General features: G+C 48.5%; 1 protein-coding gene across 3 annotated transcripts in view; it reads right to left on the bottom strand.

The window, feature by feature from the left end:
• TSPAN32 (tetraspanin 32) overlaps nucleotides 1-19,894 on the bottom strand; it is a 34,675-nt gene that overhangs the window by 3,388 nt on the left and 11,393 nt on the right. For 2 of the 3 annotated variants that reach the window (XM_049821117.1, XM_049821115.1), the window contains 4 exons: nucleotides 19,810-19,884; nucleotides 4,131-4,232; nucleotides 2,492-2,584; nucleotides 761-844 (listed from right to left, as the gene is read on the bottom strand). In XM_049821117.1, the coding sequence (XP_049677074.1) occupies nucleotides 761-844; nucleotides 2,492-2,584; nucleotides 4,131-4,232; nucleotides 19,810-19,884 (354 nt within the window). The remainder of the gene's footprint in view (nucleotides 1-760; nucleotides 845-2,491; nucleotides 2,585-4,130; nucleotides 4,233-19,809; nucleotides 19,885-19,894) is intronic. The other variant, XM_049821116.1, reaches the window with a different exon arrangement.

Here is a 19,894-nt window from a genome sequence, read left to right as displayed (position 1 = left end):
CTTTCTACCCAAGCCATCCTCCAAAGACGATCCTACCCCTCCTCTGCAAGATCCTCCTTCAGAGACAGCGCCTGAGAGCCCAGGAACACGCTCTGCTCCTCTCCTTTGCAGCCTGCTCCTCACGAGCCTGTGCTTCACCCACCCACCGCCCGAGATGCACCCTACCGCGTTCGTTAGTGGTCGTTAATGGGATGAGACCTTCCCTTCCTGCACAGCTCTCCAGCTAGCTTTCAAGACCTTCCAGCTCCAGCCGCACAAAGCGACTCCCCAAGCTGAGCTGGGAGGCAGCCAGCAAGCGCTGGGCAAGGAGAAGCAGCACGTTTCCTAAAACGTGGAGCTGTTACTGCACCTCCTTTTCCACAATTGCTGCTGGCTTCCCACCTCATCCGCAAGCCCTGTGCCAGGTGACACGGCCTCTTGCTTGCAGGAGAAGATGCACAGGCGAGCCTGGGCAGATGAAATGCAAATGCTCTGCAGCCCGCTCCCGCTGCTCCCCGCTCCCAGCTGCCGTGCCTGGTTTGGGCAGAAAAACCGTGCAGCGAGCCTGTTTCTGCAGGAAGAGCCCTCTAGCCATCAGCCTGGCCAAGACAGGTCCTGGCCCTTTCTTAATTTCCACGGTGGAGTCTACCACCGCTTGTTTCTCTGCTGCCAGTCTCCAAAATCATCCGAAATCCTAGATTCTGGGGACTAATTTAGGATACATCTCCCCCACTGGAGCCTGCCTCTTGGGGCCAGAATGCAAAGGAACAGGCATAGCTACCGTGAAGCCGATGGTGACACCCAGGAGCGTGGAGACGAAGTCCATGTGCTTCTTCAGGAAGTCGTGGATCTCCCGCAGGCAGTCCTGGGAGGAGACAGACACCCTTTGCAGCACGGCAGCAGCTCGGGGGGGGGGGGGGGGCTTCGTCCCCCCAACAGTGCTGCCACAACCCCAAATAGAAATGGAGGCAAGGGGGGCACACAGCATTGCACGGCTGGGCTGCTCCGTGGGCAGCTCTCCTTTTTTTCTGCTGCTTGCTGCAACTTGGGAAGACAAACATCTGCAGTATTTTCAATTACTACAATACGCCTACGATTTTCTTGGGATGATGCGTTTTGGACTGTGGGGGATGTGCGCGCGCACAGGTAAGTGTGGTCATGCAAAAGCTTTTTTCTTTCCACCCACTGGAAAACGGAAAGAGGGAAATGAAAAGACGGAAAAGCAGAGCACACCGTAATGCTAAATACGTTCCCCAAAGATACTAATGAACAGCTTTATTTCACAAGGTGTCACAAGCATTAATATACATTAGCCTTAAGCATGCCAGCAGCCCCATGGAAATCCAGGTGTTAGCCAAGAGAGCCATTTAAAAAAATGCAAGAGCATGTCCTCGATGAAGTGGTTTGCAGAGCGAGGTAACAGCGCTCAAAGCCAGGAGTGGATGTAGTGCAGCTACCAAAATTTGCAGTTCCCCAGGTTGCAGAAGACGTCCTCCCACCCACCTGCCCCAGCTCGCAACCAGAGGAAACACAAAGCATGAGCTGGGGGGGGAACAGAGTCACCCATACAGTGCCTGGGTTTGCTCCGCTCTCCCTTCCTGCTTTTTGAGCCGAGTTCCACCCTGCTTCGAGACGTGACGTTCCCAGAGGCAGTGCTTTGAAACGCTGCCCCGCGGGCTGATGCACCCCGTGCATCACAGTGTCCCATTAGACACTGTGTAAGCTTGACATCTTCACTTAACAACAATGTTTTTGTATAGCTGTAGCAACACGGTTTTGTTTTTCCTAAGGACAAAATACATATTGATGCTGGTGGCTTTAGCCACTTCAGCTGATTTGGCTGCTCCAGTGGAAGAAAAATAATCATACAATAGATTTGCTCGGAGAGCATGAAGTCTATGTTGCAGCTTTAGTGCAGAGGCAGTCTAATACTGGTGGCTTCTCCACCAACCTCTCTGAGATACTGCAGACAGGAGGAATGAAGTGTATTTGATGAAGCTACTGCTGGGCATCATCATCCTGCTTCATGAATTTCTCATTTTAATACCCATTTAATGCCCTGGGAAAAACAAATTACAGCAAATTCCATATCTGCTGTTAGTGGGAGACTTCTTAAGCCTCAGAAACTAGTGTCACGTGGAAAAGCCCAACGTTTTTTTTGAGCTCCGACATGCCCATGATATCTCACACTCTCTGCACGCGCAGGAGATGAGGAGGAAGCTGGAGGGAAACGACAGGCTGCAAACGCAGGCATTTGGAAGGCTTTCTAGAGCTGCGAAGGGAACCGCATCTGCAGGTGTGAGACCTGCTGATCCACCAAGGCTCCTTCAGTGGGTGAGACGCCTCCTTACTGAAATGACAAAACCCCAGCAAAACAAACCCCAACCCACAGCAACACCAACCCACGAAAAAGCCACAACTGTCGTTCACACTTCCAACACTGGTGAGGTTTTAACACTTAGCAAGTAGCAGCACAAACCCCACTGTGGGGTGGAAGAAACATTTCCCTTACCTGCTCCGCATCACCCTCCTGGCCGGGTGGGCACGTCTCGTGCTCAACATTGGTCGTGTCCCCAAACGGAGAGTGCTTCCCACAGCACAGGAACTGGAAGAGAGAGAGAGGTGTGTCAGCGGCTCACCAGGGCTCTCCCCTCACCACCAGCTGCTGCGGCAGGAGGTGCTGGCGATGGGCCGCCCTTCCTCCCTGCTGGCCCAGGCAACCGGGGCTGCGAGGAGCGAAGCACATAGGTGTGCCATCGACAGCTCCAGCAATGGAGGTTAAATTCAGGGGAGGTGGATGGATCTGGCCGCAAACTTGCCCGTGGTGCTCCAGGACTGCTGCCTGGGGCTGGGGGCAAGCCCTCCCTCCGTGCTCACACCAGCTCTCACAGCGGCTGCTCTGGAAAACCCGGGGATGCACAGACTCATGTTTCCAGCCCTTGTTATGGACTTGGGCGGGGGGGTCCCCAGCAACACCCACTGTGGAGCTAGTTTTCTACAGCCACGGTGAACTGGCCAGCTTGAAGCTCTGGCAGAAGGAGGAAAGGAAAAAAAACCACCAAAACAACAAAGGAGTAGAAGGACTGTTTCTCCATCAATTAAAGTGGCTAAAATAAGCAACTGATGAAGCTGGGTGTTGTGCCTGGTTCTCCTTGCCGAGCGGGACTCTGGTTGTGCTGCTCCACAGCCCTGCAGAGCAAGCACCACCACGCCTGGTCATGGCTCCGAGGGCCACCTCCATCGTTGCAATGAGAAACATTTGCTCTTTTCTACATTTTGAGAAGCACGGGTGAAAGCAGCTTTGGAAAGTACTTGTTAGAACGATTTAAGAAAACACAGAAGGATAAAGGGAGTTGCATGGGAGGTGTCTGGAAAGAGGTGAGTGGAGCTGACCTTCCCGTCCAGCCCTGCTGCGTGCCATGAACTCACTACCGAAATGGGCCCTGCTGCACGAGGAGACGGCACCTCCTTTACTCAGCAGGGACCCAGGAGTTTCTCACCACGGGGGACATCCTCACTCATCTTCTGTGGCTTTGAGGACAAGCGTTCTCCCTGTGCTCTGGGCAACCACCCTTGGCCACCCACTGAGCTACAGAGAAGTCCCCTGTGCCAACAGCGTCCTGGGTGGTGGTTTCTGGGAGGTTGCTAGCAGTCTCCAGTACTGCAAGAGGCCACATAGCCTCCAGTACTCCTCAGCCATAGGCTCAAGGATAAACAGAAATAACCAAGTCCAAATACTTCTGCTGGACAATGTGGAATTCTCCCCCTCTCTCTACCTGACCGGGGACACCGGAGGTGTATATCCACTTTCTCATACAACAGATAGGGATCACGGCAGAGTGCCTGCCGAGGCAGACTATATATGTATATATATGTCAGCTACAGCGTGGAAGCTTTGAAGATCTCGCAGCAGAACGGTGCTCAGGTAGGCAGCCCTTTCCTCCCGTTGATAATCTGGTTGGTCAAGCCTGGGAAAGGAAGAGTAGGAAGGGAGGAGCAGACCTCACAGCAGGCTGGAGGGCTCGGGTCCTGAGGGAAAACGGCACTGCAGCATCCATGAGGCAGAGCACAGGTGTCAGTCCCAGCCTGCTGAAACCGTCGGGAAGATACCCCAGGGCAAGGTTTTCTGCTAAGGCTGAAAGACAACTTACTGCTTCGTGGATGGCAGTCAGCTCGTGCCTCCTGAAGCTGGAGGCGTTCCTCCTCACCTCCTCGTACACAAGATCGTACACATCCATCACGCTGTCTTCCACCTGCCGTGAAAGCAGAGATCAGTATGTGCAAAACACCGACCGCAGTCGTCTCTGGAGGGAAATATGCTCCTCGCGTGTCCGCCCAGAAGCTCTCCCAGGTACAGCAAGACAAGCAGTGCAGCTGTTCAGCGACCACCGCGCAGCGGCAGGAGCTGCTGTATGACCCACCACACACCAAGGGGCACCTAAGACATGGCGAGCCCCGTGAGAGAGGCTGCAGTACTGCATGTGTGTCTCCTTCTGCTACGTGTGGACCCTTTGGCATCACGCCGGGGTCTCACCAGCCGACAGCTGGAGCTTTTGGCCAGTTTTGGATTTAGTGTCAGAGAAGAACACAGGTGCGTGTGACCAGCCTGGCTCCGAGTCCCTCTGCGAGGCAGGGATGACGCCATCTCCCCACCCTGGTGGGGGACTGTGAGGACAGGCACACGTCACTGTGAGATGCTAAAATACAAAGGTGAGAGGATCTCAGATGGCTGGTGTTATCCCAGTGACAGAGCAGTTCCTCTGAATAGAGCCAAAAAAATAACAGACTGATTCAGCGGTGAATCAGACCCAAAATATTTACCAAACGTGTGAGAACCCACAGCTTGACAGATCCCAGTCAACTCCCGCTCGGGTTTCGAAGCAACAAGTATGACAATTGTCTTCAGCGCCTGGAGTCAAAACCTTATTTCTTCCTTTCATTTTCCCTGGCTCCCTCAGCAGCATGGATCCGAGCGGGCCTGCAGGCAGCGCTTGGCTTTCAGGAGGGAAAATCAATCGGCAAGACAGGCAGAGCGGGTGGCCACATGGGGAGGGACAGGCGCTGCAGCAACAGAGCCATCTCTCAGTGAAGCTTTTCAGCTCAGTCTTAAGGGGCTGCGCTTGGAAATTACTCTAAGGGGAAAAAAAAAGACCCAACGCTGTCTGCTCAGGGGTGAAACCAGGGTCATTCGAGGTGATTACAGCCATTACTGCAATATTGCTTGACTCTGCCTGGCTGTCCAAAATGCAAGAAACTAACAGAGGTTGATAACCAGGGAGGGGAGAGAGGGAGGTTGAGAAGATTACTTGTGTCCAACTCGGCTGCATGCCACCAGAAATAGAGTTTAAAGGCTCACACCAGAAGATTTTCCACGGCTATCAACACGGCATAGGAGTGGAGGGGTTTGGGGGTTTCTCTGCAGCAAAACTGCTGTCCCCCTGTGACACCCCATCACCCATCACGGAGCAATCAGTAGGTGACGCAGGAGCAACCCAGCTTTAACGAGAGAGGTCTGATGATGGACAGGGCACAGATATTCTGAGCCAAGGAGAAAATCCTCTGCAGCAAGGTGCACGATGCCGAGCTGTGCCCCGCAGGTGAGGGTGCTCATTTTGTCACCCCCATGTAGCAGAGTGCATCGAGTGGGACGGGCACAGCAGCGAGACAAGATCCCTAGCAGACTCGTGCACCATCCTTCTCCTGAACAAACCTTACACCCCAATAAAAAGGAAAACATCCAAGCTTTTCTAACTTCTTGTGGGCCATGAAATAGCTTTCTAGCAGCAGCAATCAAATTAATGGATTCAATAAAAAGAACGTCCATTTCCACTGAAGAATTGGATTAAGAATAATGAAAAAAGAATAATCTTTTGACCTCCTCTTGTGGCCTCATGTTGCTGAGGAAGGAAGGAAGAACAGAGCAGCTAGCTTCTTAACCCAAGAGATTATTACCTTTTGAATATCCCAACCCCAGTCTAAGATGCAGGAATGAAAACTATTTTGTGTTGTGAAAACATATATATGGGTCTCGGCAAGGTAACAGTGCTGCATGTGTAATTTTTGCCTTCTCATATTTATCATTAGACTCGGAGTGCTGAGCTTCCCTCCAAAAGGCCTAAATTTGGATGACTTAAAAAAAAAAAAAAGAGTTAAAAAAGGGTTCAAGCAAGTTGCTATGTTCAAGCAACCGTTCAAGGGTTGAAAGCAATCCAGAAGTTTAACTACTTCTAAAGGTCTACTGAACTCTGGGCCAGAAAATGTTGGGACAGGTAGTTTTAAGCCCTCTGACTTGGTGGGACGCATTCCCCAAAACCTCATGAAAACTGGTTAAAATGCTCCTTTGACTGCAGTGAGTTTTGGGCTGGATCTCGCTGCTTACTTTACAACTGTATTCAACTTAAACCAAGGTAAGATGAGACTTTGTCCAGTGACAAAGACCACCACAGGCTCCCTAGCAGCAAAGCAGGCTCTGACCATGCCATCAGAACCAATTCACGATGCAGGAAAGTCAATGCTTATTAGTGTTTTGTGCTGATAATAAACCTCAGGGCTCCACTGAGGCTGATGCCATCCTCAGCAGCTTCTCCGGTGGTCGTCCTGCAGTAAGCAACCTGGGAGGAAGGCAGGTGAGCTGCCCAGATGTTGACAGCTGCTGGCTGCTGCCTGCAGCTGCCTGCGGCTGCAGCCAGACTGGCGAGCTCCTGCTGGCTGCATGAAACAACGAAAGCATCGCCTTGATCAGGAGAGGTCCTGCCTGATGCAGTGGTGCATGTTTGCACCTTCCTCGTTATGTTAGGTACCATGCAATGACATTAAACATTGAGATTAAGGCTGTTTGAAAGTTAAGAGTGGGTAGGAAGGAATCGAAGGAACAAGATGCCTATAACAAAGCTGTGGCAGAAAATTATTCCAACTGTTGGAAACAATAAGGGAAGAAAGCACGAGCAGTCACCGTTTAACAGCCAGCTCGACTACAGTAACGGTGACAACCATGAGGGTAATCTCCAGGTACGTAACGACTACTAAAGACTTCAATTGCACCCTGTTTCTGAGCTGGCTTCTCAGTTATTTACTGATTATTTTTTTTTTCATTTTGTCAAGCAGCCTCCGAGAACTGAAAGCACAAGGGATTAAATGGAAAATGTTTTATAGCAATAATTTCCTTTTAGAATGTGTGTCTGGGCAAGCCTGAGAGTACAATTTGCTGATTAGTCGTTCTCAGCATTTCTATCTAGCAATTATATCTAGCATTTATATCCAGCTATTATCTGAATACACTATTCAGATCCTAGTAAGGGAATATAAAACTACAAAACCATTTTTTAAAGAGTGACTTTAAGAGTTGAGTGTAGTTCCTCCACATCATCCTTCTGATTTTTGCTAGGATCATTTGATTTTGGAGGGGAAAATTGCTGTCTTCATACAATGCGGCGGTCTGTTTTCAAAGATTACTGCAGAAAGCTTTGTCATTTACATATTTCAGAGGTAGGTATAAAGTACTAAATCTCAGTATTTATCACTGGCTGTTTCCTTCTGTGCAGGAGACCGTGCCGCAGAGCATATGAGAGGTCTAGTTTAATAAAAGACATACGAGAGCAAAAGATTGCACTAACAAGCCATCATTTTAGCAACTTTTCTGCCTAGGATGGGGTCATGTTTATACTCAGAGCTACAGCCAAGCTCTGAAGCACTGGTCATGCGTGGCAGCATCTATCCAGCCCAAAATGTCATGCTAACTCATGCATGCCTAACAATGTAAAAAATAAAACCTGAAAGCATAAGACAGTCACCAGGTGGTTTCATGACTTATCCTTATTTGCAACATTATTTTATCCACCAGGTGCAAGTTCATCCCTATATTTTCCTTTGATCTGGGACATAACACGGTGAAGAGCTAGACTGCAGCACTGCTTTGTACTCAATTGTCATCCTCAACAGATGCCCATCGCACACTCCATTGATGGGCAACTTTGAGACCATTGCCTCAAAATAATTTTCTTTTTCCATTTCTTACACCAGGTGTTGGAGGAAAAAAAATTAAAATAATCAGAGTGCTTTCTCTCATGGTTAAGAAATATGATGCCTTTTGAGTTTGAGTGGTTATGCTGATACTGTTAATAACATGCTTTAAGAAAACCACAGCTGTGCCCCATCCCTTAACTCAGACAGTAGTTAGTACGTAATGGACCGGTAGGGCTGGAGAAGAGAAAGTCTGTCTGGGCTTTTTTTTTGAAAGGTCTTACACTGCACCCACACATAAGCATCATTATGGTCAAGTGGATTTTCCTGTTCCTAGTGACATGCTGTGACCCACTGCTGGAGGAGTATTTCTGTATGAAGCTCTCCCGTGGAAGGAGACTGCACCTGCGATGCTTGTCAGTAAAAAACCAAGAGCTGAAGATGAAGCATCAGCTGGGCTTTGGCTTAAGAAAAATCTCCAGGTTAAGTGATATGGAGGTCACACCTTACAGCAATTCTTTTCCAGGAAGAAGTTGTGTGAAATGTTCCAGCTCTAAATTAGTCAAATATAATTGCTGTCTCCCATTTCTGCCTACGTTCCTTGATGAAACATTCATTTAGGGATGATATCGATGGGTTGCTGGATACAACAAATGGAAAATCACCACTGAGATTGATGCTGCTGACTCCAGCTGACTCAATAGAGTAACATTTTTCACTTAAAGTAAAAGAAATAAGGAATTTTGAGATTGTTTATCATCCTCTAAATCCTTTATCCCCCAAGAAGCAGAATTTATAACTGCAGGAAGGCATTTACACTAAGCCATTAGTGTTCTTGCCCTTGGCTATTAGAAACTAAAGCAAATTTCAGTCTCACCTCCTTCAAGAGGAAAATTGACATTTTTGACTTAGGTTATTTATCAAGGATAATTTTTTACCTGTGTTGTGGTTTAACCACAGCTGGCAACTAAACCCCACACAACCACTAGCTCACTCCCCGCTGCTGGAATGGGGGAGAGAATCAGAAGAGTAAAAGTGAGAAAACTCATGGGTTGAGATAAAGACAGTTTAATAAGCAAAGCAATAGCCGCGCACGCAAGCAAAGTAAAACAAGGAATTCCTTCACCACTTCCCATGGGCAGGCAGGCGTTCAGCCATCTCCAGGACAGCAGGGCTCCATCACGCATAACCGTTACTTGGGAAGACAAACGCCTTCACTCCAAATGTGTCCCCCTCCCTCCTTCCCCAGGTTTACATGCAGAGCATGACGTCCTATGGTCTGGGATACCCCTTGGGTCAGTTGGGGTCAGCTGTCCCAGCTGTGTTCCCTCCCAACTCCTTGTGCCCCCCCAGCCTGCTCGCTGGTGGGGTGGGCTGAGAAGCAGAAAAGGCCTTGACTGTGTAAGCACTGCTCAGCAGTAACGAAAACATCCCTGTGTTATCAACACTGTTTTCAGCACAGATCCAAAGCACTGCCCCATACCAGCTACTGTGAAGAAAATTAACACTATCCCAGCCAAAACCAGCACAACTTGTAACTGGATTTGGAACAGAAAGATCAGACAAGGAGGTCAGCCTTCAGTTCCTGATCTCTTTGCAAGCCAGATGTGTCAAGGAATCACCCTCCCACTGCCAGTGAATACCCATGCCTAGGCAACCTGAGCTAGTTGCTTCGATGTACATTGGAAAACTAATGTAGACTTGTACCAAGCACAACGGTTTGAGGCTTACTCAGCGAACCATCCTTGCAACAGTCGTTGGCCAAAAATCCCTCTGCAAAGCTGGAGCTCAAGGAGAATGTAGTGAAAAGAGACGTCAGGACTGTCTCAAAGACAAGCTCTCCTTTCTACTTAACAGGGATGCTCTTTATATGGCAGAGGAGAAAGAGAAGCATGGCTAGCAGAAGGATGATCCTCCTCTCCTGTGGCTTTTTGTGCCTTCAAGTTACCAAACCGAGCACATGTGCTGCAGCCTCAGTAGAAACTGCAACCTCAGCACTTCATGTTCTTTCAGAGTCACCAGGAAGGATCTACTCACTAGCATCACTCAGAAACATCCCTTCAGCGGTGGCTCCCGCAGACTCCCTCGCTTAGCTATAAACTGCAAGTTAATCAGTTAAGATGTGAAACTGGAATAAAGTGGTTAAGTCACTCAAAATCCTTCCTCGCTCCAGCGAGAAAAACACTTCTGCATTTTGCTATCTCCGACTTCCCTTTCCTCCCCACACATTCACAGCATGTCAGAAGGGGGCGGGGGGGCAGATGCAACTGCTTGGGTTTGGATAAAGCAACGATGCAACTGCAATGGAACAGAGGAGGGGAAACGGCTCTGGGTGCTTTAGCCAGATTGCAGAGCAACTCCCACCACATGGATCAGGCACAGGGTGCGATGGGGTCCCCCCATTCCATGCTCGACCAGGCTGTCATTGCTGTATCTAACACGGTCTTTACAGCTTGCTGCAGCTTTGGATTTCCTCCACAGCCTGTCAGTTCCCCTCCTCTCCAGTCTTCCTCAAGCCAGTCAATCCCAGCTGCAGAAATCCAGCCAGCGCTGCAAACCAGAGTGGCCTTGAGGTCCCCCATGGAAAATTGCACAAGATAGGAAGGTGCTGCTCCCCCTCTGACTGCCGGCGGTCTCTGGAGACGGCTGATGTGCAAAGATACAGGGGAGGCTTTTATCTAAATGGTTTTCGCCTTTTCTTTCCAATATCTATACGTAGATATAGATTTTATATCTAGATATAGATATAGATGTATATTTAAAAAAACAACCCATACGCGCACTTCCCCCCACTTTCTGGTATTGCAAGAGGATCAGGCAAACCCTGACCATCTTTTGGTCCATCACTGAGGGAACAGACAGAAGGAGAGAGAGCAAAAACCATCATGGAACAAAAAATTCAGGAAAGCAAAGCCTTACGAAGCTGCTTCTCTCCGATCCCAGTACTTCCATCGGGTCCTTGCACAAAACATTTAAAACACGAGATACACTGCTCACATCTTCCTCATTTCCCATCTCCACATCCCAGAACAACAGCAAAAGTCTAGCTGTATGGGTGCTATACATCCCGCTCAGAGAGTGGGCAGGGGGACATCAGAGCCTCCAGTTCAAGCAAGCCATAAATCCCCTGGGGCCACCTCTGCACTACTCAGATGCAGCCAGGAGCATCACTCTGTGACTGGGGCACAGCACCAGATGCTTATAAGGAAGCGCAGAAAACCCAGGTGGGCAGTTAATCACCAGCAACAATTTTTTTCCCTAAATCCTCCAGATCTGGGGCTGCACCCCATGTGAGTGACACCAGCCCCAGTGTATCAAGGTCCTCTTGGTTCTTGGGGTTGGTTTTGGGGTTTTTTTTGGTTTGCTTTTTGTTTGGTTGGGTTTTTTTAAACAAACTTTAAGTATTTCAGTCCATTTCATAACAGAACTGCAAAACCAGCAGGCTGCCAAGGGCCCACACTGACCCTTTATGCTCCCGTCATTCAAGACACACAACCCAGCAATTTATGAACCTCCCAACATTGTGATCAAATTATCTCAGTCATCCCCGCGCTCTCGCCCCTAGTACTTGAAATCAGCACCAGGCAAGACTGCTTCCTAACAGAAAGTATTGAAAAACGTTGCAAACAGTTTTAGCTTAAAAACCCCCAGTTGTATCAGTAATAGAGCTAGCCCCAGGGCAGCACTGTCGCCTCTGAGCTGGTGGCAGCTGCCCCGCTGCAGTGAGCGTCCTACAGCCACCTGAAGGTTGGATGTGCGGTGGTGACAGCAACCGTCCGAGTGGCCTCAGGTACCGCGGCTGACGCTGCTGGAGATGGGAGCTCCAGCTGACGCTCTGCCACAGCGAGCAGCAGAAATGGGGCTGTGCGGGTTCAGCGTCAGGGCAGCGATAAATTATAAAACCCATGAGTGCGACTGCCTGTGTGGTGCCTCAGACAAAGGAGAGCAGTGTCTCGCTGGGGGGAGAGGCCGTTATTGTGTGATGAGAACATAAACACTAGGAAGGAGTCACGATATTGAAAAACGCTAAGGAAGGGGGAGGGGTTTTCCCCCTTTTTTGTGTTTCCCATGGACTTCAGAGACTGAGAAAAGCTCAGCATTTACCTCAAAGTGATTGTGCCTGGCACAATAACAGCAAGAGCAAGGAGGACATCAGATTATTCACAGTGTTTTCACAGCCAAATCACTGCTTTTTGAAAATGCCCTTGGAAGACCCTCGTGAGCAGCTACAATCCCGATCCAGCCCCACTGAATCAAAAACCAAAAGGAAACTACCTGTATGCTTTGGGTCTGGTTTCAGAAAGCACCTGAACAGACCTTCGGCCTGTGTTTAAGTCCCATTAAAATCTCTAGGATTTAAGCGCGCATTTAAGCGTTGCCTTCAGATGAGACGGACCGGACCCTCTAAGAGTTTGCCCCAACATGCACCAGCAGCAGTGGTGGCAGACGCAAACACACCCTGGAAAAACCACAGGCTTGGTTTGCCACTAGAAAGACCTCTGCAATCCTACTTCAGAAATTACGTGGGAAGTGCTGGGTCACTCCTTGCATACCTGCAGGAACAAGAGGTGCACATGCATGTGCTGGTTTTCTGCATGCAAAGACAGGATTTGCCTCCTGGAGACCCAGGCAACGCTGCACCTGGCTTTGCAAAGGTGCTGGTTTGGAGGAAGACCTGCAGACAGAAAACCAGTGATAATCCCATACACAGTGAAGGGAGCAAGGAAGCTGCCCTTTTCAAGAATGGGCCCCAGGTGCAGCAATATTTGTTATTTCACAGCTGCAACTGTTAATTCCAGCTTTGCACCCCCTAGGCTCTGTTAGAAAATCACCATCTCAAAAGATATCACCTTGCTCACTAACAAAGCATAAAAGACTCTGTTTCCTCTTCTCAGCATGAGGAGGGCAGAGCAAACAGGTTCCTCTCAAGAAAGTTTCAAGCAGAGCAAGACTGCAGGAGAACTGGAGTGGGCATGGGTGGCTTGTGTTCCCTGCCCACAAAAAGCTAAATCCTCACATTTATTCTCCAAGTACAAGCAGTGCAACACAAAGAGGCTAATGCTTTGCTACACATGCGGACCTGAAAGGCACTGGTGAAACCTCCTTTTGAAACCACGCAGCAACCTGAGAAACCATTTGGTAATTAACAGATTGCCATATCGTTGCAGCCAGTGCAAATCCAAGCCACCTCTTCATCCAAAGGATGTGGGAAATCAGGCCTTTACACCAGAAGTACGGGCAACTGTTTGCACCAGTTTCAAATTGTCCCGAGTTGGGAAATCATAATTTAACCAGTTTTAAGCTAACATTTACCTGTTGAGATGGGTTGACCCTGGCTGAACGCCAGGTGCCCACCAAAGCTGTTCTATCACTCCCCCATCCTCAGCTGGACAGGGGAGAGAAAATTATAACAAAAAGCTTGTGGGTCAAGATAAGGACAGGAGAGATCATTCACCAATTACCGTCACGGGCAAAACAGACTCAATTTGGGAAAGTTAACTCAATTTATTACAAATCAACCAGAGTAGGGTAATGAGAAATAAAACGAAATCTCAGAACACCTTCCCACCACCCCTCCCTTCTTCCCGAGCACAACTTCACTCCCCGATTTCACCACCAAGCTCCCCCAGCGGCACAGGGGGACAGGGATGGGGTTTATGGTCATCACACGTTATTTTCTGCCGCTTCACCTCCTCAGTGGGAGGGCTCATCACACTCTTCCCCTGCTCCAGCGTGGGGTCCCACCCACAGGAGACAGTCCTCCATGAACTCCTCCAACGTGGGCCATTCCCACGGGCTGCAGTTCTTCACGAACTGCTCCAGCGTGGGTCCATTCCACGGCGTGCAGTCCTTCAGGAGCATAGACTGCTCCAGCGTGGGTCCCCCACGGGGTCCCAAGTCCTGCCAGAAAACCTGCTCCATGGGCTCCTCTCTCCACAGATCCGCAGGTCCTGCCAGGAACCTGCTCCAGCACGGGCTTCCCACGGGGTCACAACCTCCTTCGGGAACCCACCTGCTCTGGCATGGGATCCTCCCCGGGCTGCAGGTGGAGATCTGCTCCACCGTGGACCTCCCTGGGCTGCAGGGGGACAGCCTGCCTCACCAGGGTCTTCACCATGGGCTGCAGGGGAATCTCTGCTCCGGCACCTGGAGCATCTCCTCCCCCTCCTTCTTCACTGACCTGGGTGTCCGCAGGGTTGTTTCTCTTACGTGTTCTCACTCCTCACTCTGGCGGCTGTTTCTCCTCGTCCCAACTTTTTTCCTTCTTAAAAATGTTATCACAGAGGCGTTACCACTATCACTCATTGCCTCGGCCTTGGCCGGCGGCGGGTCCATCTTAGAGCCGGCTGGTATGGGCTCTCTCTCGAACACGGGAAGCTTCCAGCAGCTTCTTACAAAAGCCACCCCTGTAACCTCCCCCGCTACCAAAACCTTGCCACACAAAACCAATACACCTGTGAATGAATTTCTGTAATTAAAAAGCTCATTCTGTTGCAAAACTCCTTTCATGTTGCAGCGATTTTATTTTCTCTGATTCACTCTGCCATCCTGACCGGCTTATGGGGCCGGCATTGCAGGGCTGCTGGAAGGATCGAAGCTGCTGGAGAGGAGCAGAACAACAGAATATGACACGACACTGAAACTCCTCCAGCCTCTTTCACAGCAGGGACCAGAACGAAACTCCAAACCTATTTTTGTGTTGGTTAGTAAGGGTACCAGAAGTCTTTTATGCCGCAGCTGCAAGGCGACCCTTTCCCCCAGCCTCTGCAGGCAGGTTTTTAAAGCCGTAGTTAATGGGTGAGGAGAGAAGGGAAGCTGGGGAGGAGGAGGAGGAAGCAGCAGCCTTCTCCACCAACTGGGCCAGATGTGCAATAAGTCCCTTCTACGTCCTTCTCTGCATCCCAGGCCCCAGTTGCATTGGAGACTAAGACTGAGACCTCACTTAAACAGGCAGCGGTTTGTGGGAAAGGAGCTGCCATAAAAACAACTTTGGAAAACAAGACTCAGCTGTTTGGCTTCAGGAACCAAGACTTCCTCATGTGGCTGAAAACCATCCGACAACCTCATAATTTCCATGGTTACCACAGCTGCTCCATCAAAGGTGCTCGCACAGAGGTCATCCTCCCTTCCCTCCCTTGTATGTTGGTCTCTCATTTGCTTTGATTGCACCACCGCTGTTGTTCCTCAGACGGGTTTGCGACACTTTCCTACTGAGACCGCATCTCCCACCAAGACCACCTTTTGGCCAGATGGCCCGTAGGGAGGGCAACCAAACGTGCTCCTCACCCTCGTGGGGACCCTCGTCTGCGCTAGGTCAGGTGTGGAAAGGGATCGACTCTCTCAAGTGATTTGGGCCAGACTGAAAAGCACACCAGAGTTTCACAGGGGCTTGGACGCCGGGCTGGGGTGTTTCTGGAGCTGTGGGCTTGAGAGCGTGTTGGGACGGGGGTGAAGGAGGAGTGTTGGGTGCGGGAGGTGAGGCTGGGGCTCAGGAACAAGCCAAGCTAGAAAATATTGAAACGTGAACAGCTCAGCACTACAGCTAGCGGGAGAAAAGATCCTTCAACAACCTTCAGATTACAAATATTTTCATTTCAGATTTTCCTCTGAGCAGCTGACCTGCCCAGAGGAGTTCTGACACCTCTCCAAGCAACTTTTCTGTTGGTGCCATTGGCTAAGAGGCAAAGTCTTTCTTTGTAAACAGGGGCTGGACGCTTGCAGAGAGGCTGCACGCTGGCAAGAGAGGTAAAGGATCTGCGATGTTACTCTGACTTATTTGTTCTTCGCCATTTTGTCCACCATTTTCTTTGCAGAACCTACCGGACAAACATACTTGGGGAATGGGTAGGTTATTAGTTCCTCATTAAAAGTACTTTAACGCAGACAGAGGGATGCAAAGCAGCCTGAGAAGACAGTATGGGAGAGGCCTGGACCCCACAGAACCCATTCACTGGCCACGTGGGTGGGTCAATAGTGCAGGAATAATTATGATGCTGAACAGAAGGATCAACCTTTTAGGATAAAGCACAATAAATCTCAGATTCATGATTTTGCATGTCTGGTATACGTTATTTTAAGAATAAAGACTATGGTGACACCGAGTCTATCTGGAATGCAGGTAACTTGAAATTAAAACGTGGCATCTGTCTGAAAGAATTGGTTCAGGAGCTACAGAAGGTCACAAAAGCAGAAAAGAATGGGAAATGAGATGATTCACATTTTGTTTACAGTGCTCAGGTCTGAAAATATCAAATATTTACAAATAACTCTTCTTTTTTCCTGTCCTGCCTAGCTTCTCTGTAAGAAGTACTGTAAACAGGGCTCTGAAAGAGTCACAAAGGCAAAAAGGGCATCTTGCTTTCATCATGTTCAAATGACATTTCTCTATCTACTGCCTCTTGAAAATAACCACCAAAACAGTTTTTCAACTGAATATAGGGCTTCTCTATTTCAGGTTATTTTCTGTAAGAGGGGTCTGCTTTATGAAGGAAATCCAGATTTATTTATTTTTTAATTTTTTTTGTGATCAAGAGGAGTAAACCACTGAGACCATCTGCTGTGGTTTGGAGCAGGAGGGATGTCCCATCTCCTGGCTTGCAGAGGGAGGGGAGGGCTCTGCTTTCAGTGCTGCCTTCATCTGGCACTTCACCTGTGGGGAGGGAGAGGACAGGATCTACCGATGCCAGCTCTCAGCTGGCATTTCCAAACTGAACAGGTTGATTTTCTGTCTGGCTTTTCACTGGAAAGTCAACATATTTTGCATGGGAAAAATGCAAATTTTTGTTTTAGCCAGGAATGAGGGTAGTAGCCCCTCAGTGCTCTCAGAGGCACTGATTCAGGCACGTGCAAAGGGCATATTCATCCATATGCAGTTTTACATCCCCACATTCTCTTCCTTTCTTGATAGCTAGGTACATCCCATCAGGCTTACAAGACACCCGTCAGTTTGTCTGAGTTTGATTTCCCCTGCCCCCCAGTATTTCCACAATTAACTATTTCTGACAGTATGGAGACGCAGTAGGCTGGAGGGGACACCAGCTTTAATTTTGCTCTTTACTTTGAGGAAGTCAGACAAACAAATGGCTCTGTAATGAAACCCCAGGAGTCTTCCTCCTGCTCCATTCAGTTTTCTGTACCATTGCATTACCTGCCTTTCTGTCCTGGAGGGGCAGTGACATCTGCAATTCTCTCTCACATCTGCATTTCTCTCTCACATCTGCATTTCTCTTACTGGTGAGACAGGTTACCTTTCAAGCAAAACCAAATTTCCATCTGTTTTGTAAGTGACACAATTAAATCTTTCCTCATTTATATTCTCTGTTTCTCTTTGCATTTTAGGAAGCAGAGAAACACAAGATGATCTCTAATGTTTTTTTTTTCCCCTAGTCTTTTTTTTTGTTAGTCAGAAACACTGCTGGTTTTCTTTACCCAGAAAGTAAACATTTTACAAAAAACCCTCATTTTGCCCAGTGGAAGCTGTTTTGCTTAAAGAAACCCAACCGACTACTAAAGCTAACCGTAACACATGGGTGCATTTATGGGCAGGGCACTCAAAGCAAAAAAACAGAAAAATAATTTGAAGTAAAAACAGATGTAGTGATTAAGAGATATACAGAGAAAGTAATCTCCTTTAAGTATTTTCAGCAAAATATTTTTTTGAATGGCACATCCCTGTATTAACCCAATATACAACTTTTTCTTGCAGCCTTTTTACACCCTACTCCATGTTTGTGGATTAACAAGTATAACTAACGCGTCTATTTGGATAACACAACTTCACAAGATCAACCAGATACACTTTCTGGTGCCATTTCTCCATTACTAACACAGCTTTTGTTTCAATCTCTCATCACAAACTTCTGCAGAAGAAGGAGGAAAGTGTGCTCAAGGCCTCCCTTCTGTGCTGGCCATGAAAACAAAATTATTTCCAAACTAAATTGTTAGTGTGAATATAATAAATTTCGACAGTTTTGCCTGAAACCAAGGAAAAGGCTGTGAAAAGACTCTTTTTCAGGGATGTCCCAGCTCTGATTGAATCCGCTTCAGCCAGGTAAGTGTAGAGATAAAAGATGCTGCTGTGCCATCAGCACTCACCCTAACGTTTCCAAAGCAGCTGGGCAAATTCACAGAGGAAAAATCCACTGAGAGCATTAAAGGCAAAGGCACCAGCCAGTGCCACCAGCAGACACCTGAGCCACAAGCTGTTGGCATCTGAAAAAGCATTGCCTTGTGCTCGCTGGGTTTTTATGCTCCTACCTTGGCCAACAGTGGGTGTGCCTGTCCCTTTGGTCTGATCCAGTGTCACCATCTCTGTAGTTCAAAGGATTTTCAGCTACTGTGGCCACTGGGCAGCTCTGGACAAATTTTCTAGAGAAGCAGGACCTTACCCCTCACCTTAAACTTGACTTTGCCCTTTAGACTTCTGTTTCCAGAAGGACTGGATTTTAATTTTTGCACAGGACACTGACCATTATGGGACAGGGCTTTTCATCCCCAAGATGTGCAATTGCCACAGTCCTAGCATGGATTGAGACTCTGGGGTTTTGCTGGAGTTGTGCTCCTCCAGCACAGAGCGAAATCTCACAGCCAGCCTTCCGACACACTGGTCTTCAATCCCCCACAACATCTGTAACCCTAAAGAGATGAGCTGGCAGCATCAAGGTGACCCTAATCCACTGGGATGATGTTTCACGTCACTCATGTCCTCATTGCTGGCCAGAACATTGCAGGTTGTGGCAAGTGCCTGGGGCTGGGGAGGAGCAAAACAGAGACAGGGACCGACCCACTGCATGAAACATCTATCAAAGTCCCAAACACTTACCCGAATTACTGTTAGATAATTTGGATACTTGCCTAAAATATCAGTGTTCTGCTTTCAGAAAAAAGAAGTCATGATTTCTTTGCACTCCTAAGTCTCTTTTTTTTTTTTTTTTTTGAGTGCAGGGATGCAGAAGGGGGAATTAAGACCAAGCAGCAACAAATTCCTCCAAATGGGACGAGGAATAAATATACAAAACCCAAATTATATCAGATTAGGAAAGGGTTACAAAAGTATAAACTTCTTTAGGCTGCTAAATATTAAGATCCATTTCCGATTTCCCCAACAGCCTGCTACCCTGGCCCCAGGGGCATCCCAGCCCCAGCATAAGGGTACCCAGTGCGATGCGCAGGGCTGTCCTTTAGCAACTCTGTGTGCCTCGACGCGACTTCCCCAGCACCTTGCATCCATCTACCACAGCACCAGCAAGCTCTGGGTTAACAATTCAAAACCCAACTTTCTTGCAAATTCAACTTCATACAATCTTCTCTTTCTGGTCCAATGTGACAGTGACCCAAAACATCATTTTTCACACTAGTGTTTTTATTGTACCACTGCTGCTGTTTAATAAACACATCTCCTCGGTGCTTCTCCTGGCCATTGCCAGAGACAACCTGAACAGTCACAACCTGCCACCGCCTTTGAACAGAGGCTCCTGATTGACATTAGCAGGAATTAGAGCTGGCTGGAAGTGACTTTTCAAAAGTCGCGCATCTTATTTAAACCAAACCAAACCAAAACACCCCCTGCAAAAAAATCCCAAAGCTATTTAAAACGAGTCTTGTGTTTTGTTTTCCCTTCATGACAAAGCATTTGCCCTGCGTGCGGGTTTCCATGGCTTCTCCCTTCAGATGACCCCACTGGAGAGGCAGCTGATGAAGGCAGCCCTGTTCTTGCAAAGGACGGATGTGACAGGGCACGCATCTGATAGACCTCAGCATGGATGGCTTAATTACCACCAGATGTCCCTTTTATGGGAGAAATAGTTGCTACAAAAAAAAAATATCTCTCTGACGAGATGCTGGTGGTATTTCCTAGCAGCCAATGCTTACCTCTGTGCTGTGCATGTATCTCCAGCAGGCAGCTGGGATCAATCCGCAGAAAGCCAGAGCAAAACAGAAAAATCCCTGAGGATAA

This window comes from Accipiter gentilis, chromosome 17, assembly GCF_929443795.1.
Source record: "Accipiter gentilis chromosome 17, bAccGen1.1, whole genome shotgun sequence".
Lineage (NCBI taxonomy): Eukaryota > Metazoa > Chordata > Aves > Accipitriformes > Accipitridae > Astur > Astur gentilis.
This window is presented reverse-complemented; position numbering and strand designations above follow the sequence as displayed.